Raw genomic sequence first — 20,435 nt, forward strand, 5'->3', positions numbered from 1 at the left:
GCGATGTTGTCCGATAAGGTTAGGATTAATTACAAAAACCCTCTTGGCAATACAGAGTTTCAAAATTAAAAAAAAAAAAAAACAAATAAGGGATACTGTAATTATGCTGCTATGGGCTTTTTTAAAATTAACCACTACTGAGTTTCTTTCAGCCATGACAATTACTATACCATATACTAGTTAGTCCACCAGTTTTAATCAGTTAAGTTTCACATGCAGAGAGGCAGTCAATGTAAGACAAAGTCAAATACAATTTACAGTTGCAAATATAGACGAAGAGTGAGTTGTGAAAAGATTGAGAAGATGTATAAATCATTATCCAATTATGGATAATATTAATTCCACATCTCCTAAGTACGTAACCTCTTAAAAAATTACAGAAAATTATTTATTAGAGAATCCAAACAGCATTAACATCTTGATAGCAAAGAATTTCGACAACGTTTTCTCATAGGATGTTTTACGCTGGTGGCTTCCCCATATCAAATCCACCTCGCCCGTCATTTTCCACGTATTTCTTCCACAACCAGTGATTGTGCCAAAGAAGATAGACTTCCTCTATCGGAACTTGCTTCGTTTCAGGCAAGAGGAAGTAAATGAAGCAGCTCATTATGAATATCAAGCCAGCGAATAGAATGAAAATTCCCCATTTGAGGTGACAAAGTGACACCAAGAAGCACTGTGCTATCAAAGCTGTGAAGAGGAGGTTGACACAGACCACCATGCTCTGGCCAGCTGACCTAGTCTCCAAGGGGAAGAGCTCGCTAGGAACTAGCCAACCCAGAGGACCCCAGGACCGTCCGTATGCTAAGACGAATAAGCAGATGATTGTCACAAGAAAGTAACCAATGCTTTTTGAAAGTTCTTTTCCTTCTCCAAACTTCAGGGCCAGAGTAATAGCCAAAGCCACCTGGATACGATAAGATATTCAAAGTATTAGCATCCCGATACATAACAATGGTGCCTGCCAATTAGTTAGAGAAAAGGCCAAAAAAAAAAAAGTGTCAAAATATGTGTCTCTCTCTTACCATGTAGCAGAACATCTCAATACCGGCTTCCAAAAAGAATGCTCTTCTACCGAACTTGTCCACAAGAAGAATTGAAATTATCGCAGCAATAACGAGTGCTCCACTAGTTATGGCGGAGGAGTAGAGGGATGCCCCTGAGCCAAAACCCAAGGTCTGAAACATGACAGGAGCATAGAAGAGAATGGAGTTCATGCCGGTGAGCTGCTGGAAAGCTGGGATTCCCAGAGCCCCTAATACTAACTGGGGACGATTCTTCCTCTGCAGAAGATTCCTGAATGGGTGCTTTATAGCCCGTGCTGCATTGCTAGCCTCAACAAGATCAGCAAACTCAGCATCAACATTGGTGGTTCCTCTGACTCTTACCAAAACTTGTTTTGCCTCTTCTAATTTGCCTTGCTCTACAAGACTGTTAGGGGTCTCGGGAAGCACAAGGCCGCCAATAAACATCAGTGTCGCTGGAACTGCAGCTAAGCCAAGAGATAATCTCCAACCCCATGGATGGATCTTGTCTGTTGCGTAGTTAATCAAGTTTGCAACCAGGATCCCCAAGCAGGTTGTCAATTGGAACAGCTGGTTCACAGCTCCTCGAATCTTTGCAGGAGCCATCTCTGACAGATACAAGGGTACTGCCTGAACCATTAGCATAAGAAAAGAGTTAGCGACTTCAGAAACTACCATAATATTTTTCAGATAAGGAACTTTGGTCTTACTTGATTGCCAAATCCAATGCCTGAACCAAGAAGAATGCGTCCTACAATCAGCATGAAGACATTCATTGCAGCTGCATTGAGGATTGCTCCAAGGAAGAAACTGACTGCTCCAACAAGGATGCTCATTCTACGCCCTTTTTTCCTGGTAACATGGGAGGCTCCAAATGTGGAAATGAGGCCTGCAAAGTATAGTGAAGATGTAAAAAGCGTGAGGAGCTGGTTGTCATATTTGCAGTAGTCTGTTTCGTGGAGATGTGCTTGTTTCCTTCTATATATCTTTGGAAAGAAGTCCTTCAAGAAATCATCCATGGAAGTCACTCCACCTGCAACCAGCATTAAGGTAAATTGTCATCACCTTGAAATAAGCATGTTATTGTCCTCTTATGAATCAAAGCACATAAATCTGTTCATAAATGTAAAATAGAATAAGAGTGAATAATCTGTCCTGCAGAAAACGTTTCTCCTACTAGTAATTCAGTGGAGAGTATCGCCTAGAGGTTTGAATTCATTATGCCCCAATGCTGCATAAATACATCAAACCTCCTCTGCTTTTTTATTGGCCAATGGCCCTTTAATGAATTACAACCTTCCAAAAAAAAAATTCAGTGAAGAAAACATATCTATTGAGTTGAAAAGTATGGTCTTTTAAACGTTATTCTGTATCCCACTTGTCAAATAAAATATGAAGAATTTAAAAGGAAATCGTGAAAATTAAGAAATACACTGTATTTAGGTGAAACTGCTCTGTAAAATTGAAGAGACACAGAACTGCACACGAAAATTTCCATCTGATTAACATATCTAGTAGAGTCCTAATGGGAAATGAAGTCCTAACTATTGCCTGTTCTCTCTGTTTATGTTTATCTGTTCAAGCAAATTCATTGGCTTTTCTGCAATATTGAGTAAAAAAAAGGTTTAAAATAATGGAGAGTCAAACTGTAATGAATATGGTCATAATCATTAAACCATGGCAAATCTCATGAAAATGATGACAACACAATAGATTTTTGTTTTTTGTTAATAATCAAAAATAAAGATAATCATGTTTTGATAGTAATAAGGAAGGACAGTTATATAAATATAAGTATGGAGAAAAACTACATATTCAATCAAATTAGTATATCTGGAAGAAGATACAATCTAGAGGTTTCAGGTTAACATTTGGTAATATTTATACAATCAACAGAAGTCAGGCAAGAAAACAGAGATGAAAGCCTATGAGTTACGAAAAAAAGAAAACAACAGTGAATCAGACAAAAAAAAAAAACTCACCAGAAACACCAAGATCATATCCAAAAAGGGATCCTCCCATTGCAGCAACAACGCAAGAAAAGACGAAATACTTGGTAATTTTGTACTCATAGAGATGAGCTCTCTTCAAACCCCCCGTATCGCCGCCGAACCCTCCACCAGCCATGTCTCCAGTCTCTTCTTTCTCTCCCTCCTTTCCTTTTCCTCCCCTCTGTCTGTGTTTCCTGTTAGCACCCTCTTAAGAATGCACTAACAGAAGGGGAAAAAATATACCAGAACTCTTGCTCTCGCACACGACGAATAGTTAAGTCCAGATGGTGTTATATAGGCACAAAGGGTCAACCAGATGAAACCCGAGACTTTGGGGAAGAGAATAGTCTACAATTATGCGGCCGTTTAAACAAAATATCTTCCCATGAAACAAACTCTGAAGGAAAGACTAGGTGAGAGGGACTTTTATATATTCATACTACCAGACAATAGTATGAAGAAAAAAAATAGCTGTATTCTTATAGTAGTTTTGTTTTGTCGATGAAACTGACAGGTTGTATTATCATAATCAATTAATGTATTTTTTATTATTAATCTTTAGGATGTACAGCCAAGTTTAGCGATGGATTCTCATTCAGTGATTATCTTACCTTAATTTTGCTTGACCCACTGCTAGTTTATTGGATTAGAGTTTGATACATTTGGAAACCAGATTCAAAGCCATCTCACCCCTGATTTAGAGGACAGCACCGATCCATGAGAATCTTGACCCCAAACAAGCAAATGGTTTCAATTTTTTTAATCCAAAAAGAACTGTACTAGTTAATTGGTTAAGATTATATAATCCACGTAGATAACAAGTAAATCCAACCAAATATCACTTCATACTTTCAAAGTTTTCGACCTGACAAAAAAGGCTTGGATAGAGATGAGGTTGCTGAGAACGTACGTTTTGACTAAATCTTCAATCGATGGGGAAATATAATTTCAAAAGGCCAGTAGTGTTTAGGGTTATCCCCTTTGACGAGCTTTTCTGCTTAAGTAGTTCACAGGCACATGAGTGTCAAACGACTGTCACATCAAATGTCTGCCACATCTAATTTTTTTCTTCCTTTTTTTCTAAATTGGCCCCACTTGCATTTGTTTATTAATTGTGATAAATTGATAATATATACTTTCTCGTGCTTTGACTTTTCGCTCTTCCTTCCCACACAATTTCAGCATTTTAGCGCGCTAAATTGAAAACCACTTGTTTTGACAAGGACGTGGCGTATGTAAAGTGTATATTCTCTTTCTTCAAGTTTTCTGACGTTATTATCATAATAGTTTTTTTTTTTTTTACAAATAAAAAATTTGAAACTAATAAATTAAATTTAAATTCAAATTCACTTATTTACCAGATAATTATTCAAAAAAAATTTTGAAAAGTAGATAATCATTCTAATTAATTAATTTATCTTAGGATTAATAAAATCACTCTAGTTATTCATTTTAGCTTTTTAAAAAAAAATTTATGTGATGTTCCATAATTAAATGATAATTTCGATGTAAATATATTACCAATATATCAAATACAGTATAAACTCTAAAATAAAAAAAAAATTCTACAAAAACCTCTTGTAGAATAACATTTTCTCACCTAACACCCTAAGATTATCTTTTTTTTTCACTTAAAATTTTAGTTAATATTTTGTAAAAAAATAAAAAAATTTTGTTTATAATTTTTTTAGTTTTTGTTTGTTTAATTAAACAAAATTGAACGTTTTCTTATTTTTTTTATTACTTCAAAAATTTATATATAAAATGAAATTCATAAAATATATAAATTATCCAAAAGGTATCAATAGAATAAAATAAGTAACAAACATATTTTCTGCTCTAGTGGATTGGGATCATGATTTCTGTCCAAACGAAGAGAACGGCCATAGAGATTGGACCCAGAAGCTTTGCCTCTAGGAAGAAGACGAGTCAAAAAACACAACTAGCTAACAAATCACCACGTAGGATTTTCCTCTGAAGAGGATTCTCTTTTCCTCTTTTGAATGAAAGCTTTTTGGTCTGTAAATTCAACAAAGATTCTTTCAGTCTTTGTTTACATAAAAGTAAGGGAAAATAGGACCTTCGATGGAATTTAGATAAGAATTAAGTGGGATTGTCCATGAATTGTTTTATCATTCTATTTTATATTGGATCTTTCACAATGTAAAAATTTCAATCCTATTATGAAGACAGGTCCTATTAATTGTTCTGAGTATGTAATATTATAATATATATATATATATATATCTAAATATCCACAAAATAGAATCACAAATCAAGTACAAACAAATAAGCAAGTTAATTTAGTATTAGGGAAAATCATTTAACCCAGAGGTCTTACAAACATCTATTCAGATTTTCCTTTCTTTTTTGCAAACAAAAACTGAAAAGAATTGTTAATGAATTACAGGCCAAAAATCTCTGTTTCAGAAGGCACAAGGGCATATTAGCTAGTTGTGTTTTTCCGACTCTTCTTCTTCCTCCAGGCAAAGCTGCTGGGTCCAATTTCTATGGACATTCTCTTCGTTCGGGTAGAAATCATGAACCCTATAAACTAAAGCAGAAAACATGTGTGCTACTTATGCTGTTCTATTATTATCCTTTGAATAATCTATGTATGCTATGAATGTCATTTTATACACAATTTTTTGAAGTAATAACAAAAATGCTCAATTCTTTTAATTAAACAAAAAAATTATAAAAGAAAAGTTTTTATTGTCTTTTTTATAAAAAAAATTAATTGAAAATTTAACACTATTAGTTTTTTGAGAATAAAAGTGAAATATAAGGTTTTATATGAAAAAAAATAACTCTATATAAAAAAATGTCATACCACACAAACAGAAGTCTATGTGAAATTTTTTTTTTAAAAAAATAACATTAATAAATTGCTCTTAAATAAATTTAACATTGATAATCCGCTTCTAAATAAATAATAATAATATTGATAGACCGTGAGTAATTCAAGTTCAAATTCCAAAAGTATTTTCAAAAGTATCAAAATTTAAGGAGGTTGATGTTGCTCTATTCGAATTTGATGAAGCTTGGTGTTGCTCTTTACGAATAACATGTAGAAATTAAGCGAATTAAGTCACTTAGTGAGAGATTGATTCGGAGGGAACGCTACTTGATCGTGAGAGATGATGGTAGGCAAGAAGAGGCAGAAGGGGCAGCACTGTCAGCTAGAGACAGCAGGATTTTAGCTGTGGCTGCTAATTATGGCATGGATTAATGTGAAATTTTATTAAAAGTATGAGCCAAATGCGAAAATGCATTATCGGCTCTGCTTGCATGATTGTTAGATTGAAGTGGTTGAAACACTTGCAAAAGAAAAGCTGTTAAGAGTTTAAGGTTGGGTACCATCTGCACCGCAGATTTAGGCTTAAAAAGAAAAAAAGACTTAAATCTTTTTTTTGGGATGTCAATATAGTGGTAGAATCAGTATACAAAAATTATTTTTTAAGTAACCGCAGTCATAAATCAATCCCAATTAAAAAAATAAGTGGATAGTGGAGAAGTTTATAAATATTTTTACCGTTTATGATTTTACCTATATTAAGAATTATTTATACACGGTTTTTAACTTACTTTAAAAAATAAAAAAATCAATTAAAAAATAATAATTAGAGCTTTAAGTGAACATGGAATGCGAATAACGTTACCTTATCACACCTTTAACATGAATTTGAAAAAGAGTTATGGTTTTCATTCATGCAAATTACACCACCAAATTATTTAAGTAAGGCTGGTTTAGTTAGTCATTCTAGTGGCTTTCCCTTTGAATGTTGTGATTAAAGATATTATAACACCAAATGACTTAATCATTGCAATTAATGTTTTGCTAATTTCATTTGGAGACTACCATCAAACATGTTTCAGACAATCAAATCAAAAAAATATATATGCATAGGATGATAGTAATTCTGATTTCGATCATCAATGTTTTAAGAAAGTGAAAAAAAGAAGAGTTTGTTTGAAATATTATTATTATTATTATTATTTTGTTAAAATTGTTTTTTTCTCCAGATATTTTTAGGTGAAAAGAATAATGATAACTATATTTAATTCAAAAAAAAATCAAATAAAAAGCTCGAAAATAATGGCAGTGAAAGACCCAAAATAGTGCGGCATAATGATAAATTCATGGGCTTAAACAAGATGGGCCTAAAGAGTTTGCAAAATATGGGCTCAGGCAAAAGAAAAAAAAAACAAAGAAAGGGGGAAGGGAAAGATCTTGTAGACCTACAAGAGATTCTGACAGTCCGGGAGTCTAATGTAACAAAGACCTAACTTGATCGCGAGCGGATTTTCTCGAGATTCTGTGTTCTTTGTACGGATACAGTAACGGAAAAAATAAAACCCTTTAGGCTTTAGACCTTGTTTTCATCAACCGACCTATCTGCAATGTATATTTGTTCAGATGTTGACTGAACTTCTTCCAGCATAGCGGCTAGAGTTTCACAAGAAAACTATCTCCCTTTTCTGAGAAAGAAAAAATCATGGACAAGTCGAAAGGAATTGAGAATGGTTATCCTGAAGAATACAGGGAGCAATATCTGGCTGCTCTTACTGTTGCTTCATTCAAGTACGAGAAATTGAGCAATGAAACTGCATTGGCTTTGAATGGGTTGAAAACCAAGATTGTTCGTCAAGTAAGAGCAAAAAGAAACAAACCCAAAGCCCTAAAAGAGCCAAATCCAACTGGAGGAAGCGTCAATGCACAAAATTTGCCAGGAACCCCCAGCTTATGCCTGCCTTTGAGCAGCTACTTTCCACCAGATATCCCTCCTGTGGCACGTCTTAATGGTCTCATTGGAAGGTGCAGCAAACCATTTGAGAAGCAGCTGACAGAAAGTGATGTGAAGGTTAGTCAATGCAGGCTTTCACTCAACAAGTTTGACGTGCAAAATGCTGTGATGCCATTGCTGAAAAAAGAAGAGGATTCTACTGATGGGATTCCTGTGAAAACTTATGATGCAAATGGGAAGGAGTACCCAATGACGTTTATAACTTGGTCATCCAAATTTCACGTCCTCAAAGAAGGTTGGATGAAGTTTTGCACTGATCATAGCTTACTTGCGCATCAAGATTTTGTTACATTGTGGGCGTTTAGGAACCTTCAGACAGGGGATCTTTCCTTCGTGATTACTTCAAGAAGATTGGAAGTGTTTGAAGCAATTAAGAGGAAAAGGCTGAACTAGAACTGACCATTCTGATGAGATGCCTGACAGTCTTGTAGGTTTTTCTTCTATGCTAGGTTTTGGTATATTAATTTTGATGCTTAGGTTTAGGTACATTAAATAGGACTCGGAAGTGGCAGGCTAATGCCTGGATTATATATATGAGATATGTTGGCTATATTAGGGTGGAAAATGGTAAAGGGGAATACCCTTGTTGGAATTACTATATATCAATGAATATCTTATATTGACGTTTGTTATTTGTTTTATGATACGTTTCCCTTACTGGCCTATGTTCTTGTTCAATTAATCTGCAGCGACAACATGAAAAGCAGCTGTAACTTTTTGTCTTACATCCTATCATTGGTTGCAATTACATGACCATTCCCTCTTGTTTAGCACAAACCATTGGTGACAAACATGTTTGCATGTTCTGTTTCCTGCTCCAGATAGAAGGGGGCATCTGTCACAAGATTGTCTGGTTCTGGTCTAGTTACCAAATCAGATTTTCCACTTATTATCAGTAACATGTTCAATTTAGCACTTAAATTCTATTAATTACTCAGCTTAGCCTACTGAGTAGTTTTTTCTCCCTTTGAAAGAAAGAAAAGTATAAGGCACTTGTCAACCTCTGCTTGGTTGCTGAGAACCAATGCCCCCTTTGGGTAAGTCTTACATGGCTTAGATTTTGAACTCAACTCGAAGCTGTTTGGAGTTATATAACTGCTAAATTCTTTATAAATATCTGTAAAGACAGACCAGAACAAATGAACATAGGTTAACTCTCCTGCTTTCCTCGTATATTGCTTCATGAACAGCAAAAGATGACAAAAAAATAGAGCAAGTCTTTATTCACATGATGTAAGATTTGGATATAATTTAGTATAGAAAGTATTTAGATAATCTAAGATGGAGAGTTAATTAGTTAAACAATCAAAAATGATCCAGTCAGTCCAGTGACCAGTGTATCTTACCAACAACAAAGTACCTTGAACATTTTTGGACAAGAAATAGGAGGACAAAAGTGAAAACAAAAACAACATGGGGGCAAAGTTGCAAATTAGCAAAAATTTTGGACATGGAAGATAATAAAAATAAAAGAAATAAATATGTGTTCTGATAGCGGCAATAAGAATATAAATGCACATGATAATCACATGGTACAAAAAAATAACATAAGAAAAGCAATAGCAAATGTTAAACATTTTCTCTTTCTCAGTGTTATCTTTACCTGTGCATGGGCAAAGACATCTTTGGCTTTGGTTCTTTTGATCTTCTCTGTCTCCATTAGGTAACTCTCTTTCTCTTTTTTTGTCTCTATATGATTATTGTTTTTTGAGTAATTCTGAAGTTTGGGGATTTCTGCGGCTTTTTGTTTGAGTTTTTTTTCTGTACTGAATTTGTGGGGGGTTTTGATGAAGTTTGTTGATTTTTGAATATGGGTTTCTGATTTTTTTGGGATCTAGTTATGAATTTTAGTCCAAACTGTTTCTGGTTTTGATTTTATTTTATTGTTATGTTTATTTCTGGGTTATTGGTTTCATTGATTTTGCTAATGAATGGATCTGGATGTACCTGTTCTTTGCTGATAAATGAATATATAAAAAAAAACATATACAGATTCTGGGTCTCATGCTATTTTCTTTCTTTTCTTTTACTCTGACCCTCTTTCAAAAAAAAAAAAAACAAAAGATGAAGAAAAAGGTAAATCTTTTAGTTTAGTTAAGTTGTCTAGCTGCTTTAGGGCTATTATCATGGAGAATTTTATTTTTGGGCTTGTTCATAATTTGATTGTTTGAAAGTTATTTGTTTTTCTTACCTTTACTTCACGAATAAGTGGAGCCTTGGCGTTGCTCTTAGATCATATGGATGTTTTTGGAGTAACAGTTCAATATGTTTTTTTGGAGTAATCATTGGTAGTGATCTCTTCAAGTGTTTAGCTAGTGTAGAGTAGTCAGAATTTTGTAAATTTTTGCAATGAATTTAGTAGTTGATCACAGCTTCCATTTGGTAGCCATTAACTTCCATAATGTTCTTGTTTTTTTGTTTTTTCGTTGTTTTCTTTTAACCATTTTTCTAATTATAGAGTTGGGTCAGACTAATATGAAAATGAGTTTGTCAAATAGATTGAATTGGCTTGAGCCTAAAATTCCTCTTTTTACAGGCCATCACCAAAGATTAATAATTTTTTGTTTCATTTTTAAGATTTTTATATATGATAATATTGTTTGGAACTAAGTTTTTTCACTCTTGTAATTCCCCTTATAAGTTTGACTTTGGTGCAGGCATGCAACTTTAGATGGATATTGCAGAAGTTGTATTACATTTTTTTGTGATAGATGGTATATAGAGAGGATTAGCAGAGGTCAAAAGAGGTTCGGCTCGAACACAGTGATATACTGTGATTCTATAAAATGGAGGATGACAATGGGCTTGAGCTTAGCTTGGGTCTATCTTGTGGTGCATCAGCCAAATCCAGAGGCAAAGTTGGTAGCTCTTCAGATACTAGGACAGAAGAAGGCGATAGAGGCGTCAAAATTGTGGACGACTTTAAAAACTTTTTTCAAGCTGGCACTCAGAAACAGGATCAAGGTGTGGGTTCTCAAAGAAGTGATTCAGTGAAACCTTCAGAAAACTTCTTTAATGATCTTTCCAAGGCCACCGGTGATGCAGAAGCTTCCGTGAACTTGAATGGTAGAGGTCTCTGGGATACAAACAATAACAGGTCTGCTGAATTAGATGAAGACAAACGCTCAGAAGCAGGTAGTAAACGTAAGATGTTTGATGAGATAAACAATCCAAAAAAGCTTGAAAGAGAAGCTCATCATACCGATTTACATGAAAAGCCCAAGACATCACATATCTCCATAACCACAGAAGATGGCTCTACTGCTGAAAATGAAGATGTGGCAGAGTCTGAAGTTGAGGGTTCGACCTCGAGGCTAATTTCACTACATGATGATGGGTCCAAGCGATTTATTGGAGTTAGTGGTTCTTCTGAGGTGCAGAAGGAGGTTAAGCTTGGAAACTTGACTTATGGCAACCCATTCCCGGTTCAATCAGTAAATGTCATGAATGTACCTTATTCATTACCTATGAAGGACTCCAACCCTGTTGGAACACCCAGCTCAGCAGGCCATACACTACCTGGCATGATACAGATTATGCCTACTGGAAATAGTGAACGGTCTAGCACCCAGCCTGTGAATCCTGGAAACTTGCCAGTTATGTTTGGCTACTCATCTGTCCAACTTCCAATGTTGGATAAGGATAGTCCCTGGGGGATGGTCTCTCACCCTCCACAGTTCCACCCTTCCTATGCCGTTAGGGGTCCACCTAATCCGGATAAGCATGGTGATGGGTTGAAAATATCACAAGGTATATCTCTTTCTCTCTTTGCTTGAAGAAAAGAAAAAGGAGGAATGGGGGCAGGGGTAGTAACAATTTGATGGGTTTAACCGATGGAGATATGATTTCTAAATATGCCCAGTGATCTGTTTCTTTTACGCTTCATAGAGTGCTCTGAGCTATCCTGATGTTGAGTATATATAAAACTTTCTTTCCTAACTAGAGCAAGATTAATAAGTCTCTTGAAGCAAAAGCTAACTGAGCTATGGCCGCTATTACCTAGCTAATGAATTTGTTTCCTTTTCCCTTTGTTGAATGTAGCTTCTGTGCATACAATTGCTCGCAATTCCTCTGAGGCTGCCCAATCCAGAACATTTGAACGAGTCAAAGGAGAAGGTAAACAGCATGCCACGGAGGAAGGCTCGTCTACTCAGGCAGAGGAAGATGTAAAAGGCAGCGCTATGAATCTCAGAGCAAATACTGCATCTGATCGGTCAACAGCAGAGGGCTTATCTCTTGATTTTTCTGCCATAAAGCCTGGTATTGCTGCAGATCTGAAATTTGGGGGATCTGGTTCTTATCCACATTTACCATGGGTTTCAACCACAGGTACTGGCCCACATGGTAGAACAATTTCTGGTGTTCCTTACAGATTCAGTGCAAATCAGATAAAGATTGTTTGTGCTTGCCATGGTACCCACATGTCTCCTGAAGAGTTTGTTCAGCATGCCAGTGAAGAGTGCACTAATCCAGATAATAACAATGGTTTAGCAACATTTCCAAGTACCAATCCTGCTGCCTCTGCTCAGAGCTGAAGCTTAAAAGCCATAACATACATTGACATGCAATCAAGTATGACTTGCTATGGCCTCAAATACACTAGTGAGAGTCCTTGCTTTTCTCACTAAGTTTAGTTATTTGTTTCCTTTCCGGTTGTATTAGCTGCTGCAGTTAACTACTGCAGGTGTATGTTATAATTTCTTTGCCAAATAGTAATGTTAAGCATTTTACTTCTGTAGTAGCAGTTCCTCAACAAAATCTTCTTTTTGTTGTTGTATTTTATTTGACAGCAGTTTAAGCTTCAGATTCTGGCATCTTCTTGTAGCAGATAAGGAGATTTCTCAACCACTTGGTATATACGGATGTTTGAATGTTTTTATGATACTTCTTTTGAATGCAATTCATGTATGTTGTCAGGGATTACTTCAGACTAAATCATCAAATGAGAATATCTTATGTGTTGTAGTTGCTGATGTTGGCAGGATGAGGAGTTCATGGGTTTGATTTTGGAAGGGTTAATTGAAAGGGTTCCTTAGATTCATCTTGGATGACCAACTTCATCTTATCCTTTGAGACTTGTATCAACCTTGTGCAGTCCTTGTAGTGAACAGGAAGAAAATAGAAAGTTTCTATATTGCATCCAAGTTTATAGCATGGGTTTTTTAGTGACAGTGTAATGGCCATGAAAACCCTAAGGCTGGAGCCTACATACGTAAGGTCCACAGCATATAACAGTTATTCCCACCTCGGCATGATAGCACATACCGTTTTCTTAGAATCTTTTCTACAGGCTACAGATACGGTGTGGTTCTTCAAAACCAACTGGTAATAATATTCCCGTCATCATGCAGTGGCAAAAAGAGAAACAGAGTTTCGGAGTTGGAGAAGTGGTTGGATTTCTTGAAGTTTCGTTTCTCTTATGTCATGACTCCGGTAAACGTCACAGCCCATTAACAACAACCTTTTATTTTATTGCTCCTCTACGTCCAATATGTATACAAGTGTACATACATAGATCATATATTATATTATATTTTTATAATGAATACCAAATTTGTGGATTACCTGTAATGCCTGTGGTATAGTTATTTGACTCTGGGTTTTCCCCTTTTGGGTTTTATCGCATGTGCTTCATCAGAAAACACTGCTGGGTTTCATGTGTCTGTCTATTTCTCACAGCTTGGTTTCCCAATTGAGTATATGAATAATCATTTGCTTTCTTACAACATAAACTCACCTTCTTCCCTTAACTTCTGCATTGGATACCAAAGACTCACTTGAATGTTCTCTGTCTTCCTAGAACTTCGACAGGATTTAACATTCTGAAATGATAAAAGACAAATTGTATGAATCATCAAGTGTACGCGGTTCATATTAGAATTCAAATTGCAATATTGACATTCATTGTCTTCATTTTGGTAAACATATACAGTATATAAAAATGAGAGAAACTTCCTGGAGGTTTGGATAGTTTGTTTATTGATCAGGAAGCTAGGCTGGCCTCATTCTAGGCTGGTTTAAATGAAGACTTGAGAGGATATGGCGGTGACTTTCCAAGAATTTCTCCCATTTGACTTGGTGTTTTTATCTTTCATAATGCTACAAGAAAAAGTTCATTACTGGTTTCGGAGTCTTTTAGCTGGCAAGATCAGCTGATCGGCTATGCGGTGAGATCACCTAAAACAACCTAATCTAAAGCAAAGCTAGACTAGATGCAACCCCTTGACTTTGTCCTTATCTTAATGGAAGTAACTCTGACTTTTATAATTAGAATCTAACTGGACTTTGATATTCCCGTCACAGCAACCAAAGAAGAACAAACTTTTTCTCTTTTTTTCTTTTTCTTTTTCCAGAAAATGAAGATATTAGAAGATGCTAAATACATGACAAGACAAACAGCTTTATCTAATGAAAATTTGAGGTTATATTTAGTTTTTTTTTTTGTTTTTTGGAAAAAAATTAAAAAAAAACAGTAAAAAGTAAAAGTATCAACACAACAAACAGAAATTTAACATTAATGGCTGACCTTAAGTTCATCCTCCTTGGGATCTCTCCGGTTGGAAAGCTTGTTTCTAAAATGACAAATGCACATTATTGTTCCAAGTTTCACCAGGAATTTTTCTATGGTACGAAACCCTGTTATGTAGAATTGATGATTTGATAGGCGGCATCAGAATGGACAAAAAACCTTAATTTAATTTCTCATCACGGATGATATCAGATGTTTTTCTTGTAAGGCATGCTGCTATCCAGGAGAAGCAGCCACCAGGGCAGAGACCAAATTTTGTATTCAATAAAGAGCCTCTCCACCATGTCATCACTTCTGAATTTTCACATTTAAAAACCTGCATTGCAATATAAAAAGAAGGCTGCAAACCACAGCCCAAAAGGAACACAAGGAAACTGACAAACAGGAAGGATACCCTTTTGGGGGAGTGACATGTTAGTTAGGACCATGCATAACAAATCCATAAAAAACTAACCCCATATAGAATATTAGAAGTTCTGCTCCGGAAACGTGCATTTTCCAGCTAAAATGGCTGCAGGAAAGCATCAGAATTCTGGGAAGTTTTTTTGAGATACAATTCTTCCAATGAATCGATTAAGGGTGATTTGTTTAGTTCTTTTTTTCCTGCTTTTCAATGTCGATGCGCAATCCCCTTCTAGCGAGAGTGATGCAACTTCAGGAGATGCTGTCTCAAATTTCCGGCCAAGCCTAGCAGTTGTCATAGGTGTTCTCTGTGTCATGTTTTCCTTAACGCTTTTCCTGCTTGTCTATGCCAAATTCTGTCACAGGGGAGCAACAGTTCATGGTGATCGTCACCCTGGAATACTCCATCGAACAAGGTCTCAGTTCTCTGGAATTGACAAGAAAGTTATAGAATCACTTCCTTTCTTTAAATTCTCTTCCCTTAAAGGATCAAAACAAGGGCTTGAATGTGCAGTTTGCCTATCAAAGTTTGAAGATATTGAAATTTTAAGGTTGCTGCCTAAGTGCAAACATGCCTTTCATATTGGTTGTATTGATCGGTGGCTAGAAAGGCACTCGAGCTGCCCTCTTTGCAGGCAGAAGATCAACACCGAGGACCCAACAATCTTTACATATTCAAATAGTATGCGGTTCTTATGGAATCAATCCGAGCTAAGAGAGGACTCAAACATGGAGCTTTATATCCAGAGAGAGCAAGAGAGTCATGGCTCATCAAGGTTCAGCATCGGAAGCAGTTCCCGGAAAATTGAAAAGGGCAATATCGAAAATGAAGTTCTAATTCAAGAAGAAGCTGCTGACGAGGATGATGACGGGAGGGTCTTCCATAAGTTTAAGCACAAGATCATTGTATCTGATGTGGTTTTGAAGAACAGATGGAGCAGTGTGAGTTCTTCGGACCTGATGTTCTTGAATTCAGAGATGCTTAACGAGATGTCCAGCAACAGATTTTCTTCCCTGGAAACAAATGATCATGGGCAGTCTACAATAACAAGACCAATTGAAAACAAGCAAATTATGAAGATCAAGGAGGAGTTGGAGATAAAGAGACTGTTTGAGAGCAAAGTTAGCTCAATTAACAAAAACAATCCAGTTTCAGCTCCTGCTCTTCCTTCAACATCAAATTTTTCAGCCACTTCGAGTCATACATCAATGATTGTTAATCAAGCTGAGAAAAGATCAATGTCAGAGATCACTGCTTTATCCAGGTTTCGAGATGTCAGTACAAGAAACAGAACAAGTCAGTCTTTATTGTCTGAAACCAATACAAAGGAGGAAAGAATAAGGCGGCTGTGGTTGCCAATTGCCAGAAAAACAGTTCAATGGTTTGCCAATAGAGAAAGTTCTCAACAATCTCAGAATTCAACACAGGATTTAGATGTATGAATCTGTTGATTCCTGGAGAAAGTTTCATGTAGGTAGTTGCATTTTGTGCGGCAAAGCTACACATTTCCTTTGATTATTTTCCCTGATTTTACCCGAATTTCATTCTGTTTTTTTCTTTTGCTAAAGGATTATGTTTCTGCAATAGACAAAAGTCCAAAAAGATACATAGGAATTACTCATTACATTACTGTATTGAAGGTACAGCCTCTTTGTTACATAACCAACAGCAACCAATAAAGCTGCCTGCTTAATTCATCTCATGCTATGTTTGATGTTTTCTTATTTGGTAGATGATGGAACTCAGCAAAAAGAGCCTGCTTGCCGACCAGGTTTTCTGAATTAAGCATGTTTACTTTTTGAAGGTTTCCTTAGTGGCAGACCCAAGGAATCTGGTTTGGAGAATCACATCTGCCTGCCCATGATACCATGTCATTTGTCCAAGTAAAACCCAAAAAAGTAATAGAATTTCAAATGCTTTAAGTTACCTCAAAATACAGTACAACTTTTTCTAGACTTAACATAAATAAGTTATATTAACTAGTATTGACTACCAACTATCAAACAAAGCCACGGTTGTGATTCTTAAAAATTTCAAGATAGATGGAACAAATATAATTCAATTATTGGACTATTATCATAACCCCACGTGTAAATAGAGACAATAATAACGAGATTAGGATATAATTAACCTAAATTTAAAACAATATTTAAGCTTCCATATTGTCAACTTGCAATATACTGGTCGCATACTTATTCTTCTTTATATGGCAATTTAATTTCAATTGTTATAAGTTTAATCACAAGTTACACGCATGCCAACTTGCTTCGCTCGTTACCCATGATTTGTTTTTTTTTGCATTGGGTCAATTAGCATAACTCCATAAAAAAAAAGACAAACATCTAATCTCCTGTTACCTCATCATCACGTTCACAATGGAATATGTTTCAAACCCACGACGGTTTCTCAAATTTTAGCCATTTTTAATATTTTTTTGCCTGTCTAAATCGCTGGCGAAAGAGCTGGTATTATGTTAATCTGTTTGTAGTATTAACGTAAGAGCTGAGGCCCTCTTTCTTGTCCTGCGCCACGGAATCCAATGAAATCATCTTTGAAGGTTATTACAACGGTACATTCTTCAGCTGCCACTTGATATAAAATCCTTAAATCACATTTATTACCTGGAAAACAAAGAAAACCAGATGCTTCTGCTTGTCTTGTAAGGAAAAAAAAATTGTAGCAGCAGCCTTGACCAAGGAACTCTGTCCAAACAAGTTCAGTAACCAGTGGTTGTTATTGTCCAAGTCATTTATGTAAGACTAACCAAGTAATTTCGTTATGGTTTGATTTACTTAAGAGTAGGAATGGGTCAAATTTCAGCAGTAGAGAAGGTTGTTTGAATGGTTGTTCAAGTTAAATTTGTCCCTGGCAATATTGTCTTAAAACCATTTGCGGAAAGAATGTAAATGCTTAGCTTATCTGTTTTTCTTTGTCCATAACTCCTTAAACAGATCACACCACTCAGTTAATAAAGACCATCCTGAACGCAGGGCTAATAAACCTACAACTCCATAGAAAAACACAAAAGGCGCTATCACTGCTCGTTTGAAGATATTCGAGGCAGTGGTTATTTGAACACCATAGAGGAAGACCATGTGAACTGAAGCTATCACCACCCACATCATTAAACGAATGTACTTCCACCTGGTCGTATTCCCCTTGAGCTTCGAGGGGCTTGTCAACACTACGATGATGCTCATTGATGCTAAAAATCCGATGGAGTCCCATACCATAAACCAAGTGAGGCTGTTGGGTGAGGTTTCTCCAGCAATTGCTTTTCCTGGTCTGTGGCTATTCATGAGCCTGGTGATATTAGAACCAGCAGGAACCCCATCCTGCCAAAGTCCTCCAGGAGGATTTAATGCTACTTCGAACGTCACAGTTGCTATTAGTACTGCCATTACCATCAATCCGCTTCTCAGTTCGCCAAGCCACTCAAGAGAACTTGCGGTATCCATTTTTGAGGTCGAGTCCTTCCCTTTTGTATCTACATCAATAACAGTCTCATCTGCTTGAGATTGTTCTGGTAATTCTTGATTATCAGCTTTTGGAGTGCTTGCAAGATGGAGCATCTCTACAATTTCTTGATCATTGGATTGCTTAGGACCTTTCAGCAAAATATCCAAGGCCTTCAACTTATTGGAATTCACTGCATTCACATCAAGTTCAGGTTGCAATAGCAACAATTTTATTACCTGCATGAAGCACATTGAACATAACTTCATATCCAATAAAACTCTAATCTCTAAATTAGTGTAAACTGTGAGGATATGGTATACCAAATAATATGAGAATTGATCTATGATTGATCAGATAGATCAGGATTCATGAAACAACACTCCTAAAGTTCCCAAAAGTCAAACTTGGCTCAAGCACGCATATATAATGGTATTTCATTCATCTAAGGCCAGGTCAAGATATGCAATGATGTCTGAAGTTTAATCCTAAATATTAGGAAAAGCGTATAACTCAGGCAATTTTTTTCATACATTCAACTACTATAATAAAGTACAGTAATAATTCATTCAACTTGTAACTAAACTGGTAATAATTTACTGAGGTGTCTATTTTCTTAACTAGAGTATTTTCTTATTATGCTATAGCGGGTTCACAAAACTGATTCAATTGCCTCACCTCATGTTGTTTCCTCACAGCAGCCAAGTGCAAAACAGTGTTGCCTTCCTCATCTTTCCAGTTGAGCATCTCCTTATATTTGAACCCTTCAAGTAAACCTCTAAGCATTTTACATCCATTTTCACTCTTCACAGTTAGATGCAGAATTGTCTCCCCTATATCCGTGACCTCTCTCACGGACTCTGGACAAGCTAAGATCAGTGAAGCAACAACTCTGTCTCTCCCTCTAATCACCGCCAAATGCATAGGTGTTCTCCCCTTCTTGTCCTTACGTCTGCAAAGCTCATGGTCACTCTCCCCATCAACTTTCAGCAACTCTTTCACTATTTCCACATGCCCATTTGCACAAGCCACGTGAAGGGGGCTGTAGCCTTTGCTGTTTACAACTTTAGCAAATCCTGGTTTCTGTCTGAGAATATTGCTTACGAAATCGGTATGCCCATGTAAGGATGCTATATGCAAAGGAGTCTCAACTGAGGCATGTTTGCTATTATCTTCAAGAATAAGTGGATCTTCCTCTAAAAGTTGGAGCAAAGTAGCGGTGTTACCCTTGCGAGAAGCCTCAAATAGCCTCTCGTCCATGTGAGGAACTGGAGAATCAAAAAGTATCAGAGTACAACAACTAGAAAAAACTCACATAGAAGCCACGATGAGTCCCCATCTTCCTGCTTTCAGGTGTCAAACCTCAGCAAATTGCAATCAATACAGAAGTCAAAATTCAACTTTGAAACTCATGGATGGCGAAACGTGTTCAAGGCCAAAGACTATTTTTTCGTTACATATTGTCTGAAACAACACCTTACCTTCATTTTTCCATCAGAGCAGATTGGTCAGTGCGGTAGGTAATAGAAGTACTGTTTACCTCCTTGCTGCAAACGCTGCTTAATTTTCTGGTAGTAGAGTGGCTCTGCCAGTCAAACACTCAATCCGAAAGTGTGTCCTTAGTAGACCTGTCAATATGGGTCAGCCCGGCTTTAGCTTTTATGAGTTGAAAAATATGAGCCGGGTCGGATCAGTCTATTTTTTATATGAACTGTGAAATCTTTAACTCAGTCCACTCCTTGTTAGCTCATGAACTGGATTGGGCCATCTCATTTTTTTTTTTAAAAAATTATTTTTATAATTTTAATTAATAAATTTTATATTAATAAAATTATTTTATAATTTAATTCATAAATTAAAATTATTAATTTGATAAGTAAATATTAAACACATTAAAATATATAAAATAAATAAATTATTAATAATTAAATTATTAATTTTATATAATTAAATATATAAAATTATTAAATTAATTAAAATTATTAATTTTTTTAATTCATAGAGCTGATCCGCCCCAGCCCACCCCAATCCACTGATTTGGTGAGCTGACCTATCTAGACCCGATTTAAATATAAATCTAAATTTTCATGACTCAATCACTCCATATTAAATAAAAATAGACTGGCTCAATGAGCCAGCCCATTTTGACAGGTATAATCCTTAGCCCCTCGTCAACTCAATTCGTCCACAACATTGAGAATGAGCTCCAATGAGTTCCGT

At 36.0% G+C, this 20,435-nt stretch overlaps 5 protein-coding genes across 5 annotated transcripts; 3 read left to right on the top strand and 2 right to left on the bottom strand.

Annotated features, from left to right (window-relative positions):
* On the bottom strand, positions 249 to 3,426 carry LOC18588541 (sugar transport protein 14). Its single transcript, XM_007013014.2, has 4 exons — positions 3,011 to 3,426; positions 1,739 to 2,061; positions 1,029 to 1,658; positions 249 to 910 (listed from the first exon to the last, which is right to left on the bottom strand). The coding sequence occupies exons 1-4, from the start codon at positions 3,153 to 3,155 to the stop codon at positions 461 to 463; spliced, it is 1,548 nt and encodes a 515-aa protein (XP_007013076.1). The 5' UTR covers positions 3,156 to 3,426; the 3' UTR covers positions 249 to 460.
* Positions 7,519 to 8,220, top strand: LOC18588543 (putative B3 domain-containing protein At4g03160). Its single transcript, XM_018126784.1, has one exon. The coding sequence runs from the start codon at positions 7,519 to 7,521 to the stop codon at positions 8,218 to 8,220; it is 702 nt and encodes a 233-aa protein (XP_017982273.1).
* LOC18588544 (ninja-family protein mc410) lies at positions 9,357 to 12,750 on the top strand. The gene is made up of 3 exons (XM_018128098.1): positions 9,357 to 9,490; positions 10,485 to 11,577; positions 11,869 to 12,750. Exons 2-3 carry the CDS (start codon positions 10,614 to 10,616, stop codon positions 12,360 to 12,362), a joined length of 1,458 nt encoding a protein of 485 aa, XP_017983587.1. The 5' UTR covers positions 9,357 to 9,490; positions 10,485 to 10,613; the 3' UTR covers positions 12,363 to 12,750.
* Positions 14,552 to 16,455, top strand: LOC18588545 (E3 ubiquitin-protein ligase ATL42). The gene has a single exon (XM_007013020.2). The coding sequence runs from the start codon at positions 14,921 to 14,923 to the stop codon at positions 16,199 to 16,201; it is 1,281 nt and encodes a 426-aa protein (XP_007013082.2). The 5' UTR covers positions 14,552 to 14,920; the 3' UTR covers positions 16,202 to 16,455.
* Positions 17,654 to 19,850, bottom strand: LOC18588546 (serine/threonine-protein phosphatase 6 regulatory ankyrin repeat subunit B). The gene is made up of 3 exons (XM_018127621.1): positions 19,697 to 19,850; positions 18,894 to 19,483; positions 17,654 to 18,454 (listed from the first exon to the last, which is right to left on the bottom strand). The coding sequence occupies exons 2-3, from the start codon at positions 19,473 to 19,475 to the stop codon at positions 17,675 to 17,677; spliced, it is 1,362 nt and encodes a 453-aa protein (XP_017983110.1). The 5' UTR covers positions 19,476 to 19,483; positions 19,697 to 19,850; the 3' UTR covers positions 17,654 to 17,674.

This window comes from Theobroma cacao, chromosome 9 (genome assembly GCF_000208745.1).
Source record: "Theobroma cacao cultivar B97-61/B2 chromosome 9, Criollo_cocoa_genome_V2, whole genome shotgun sequence".
NCBI lineage: Eukaryota > Viridiplantae > Streptophyta > Magnoliopsida > Malvales > Malvaceae > Theobroma > Theobroma cacao.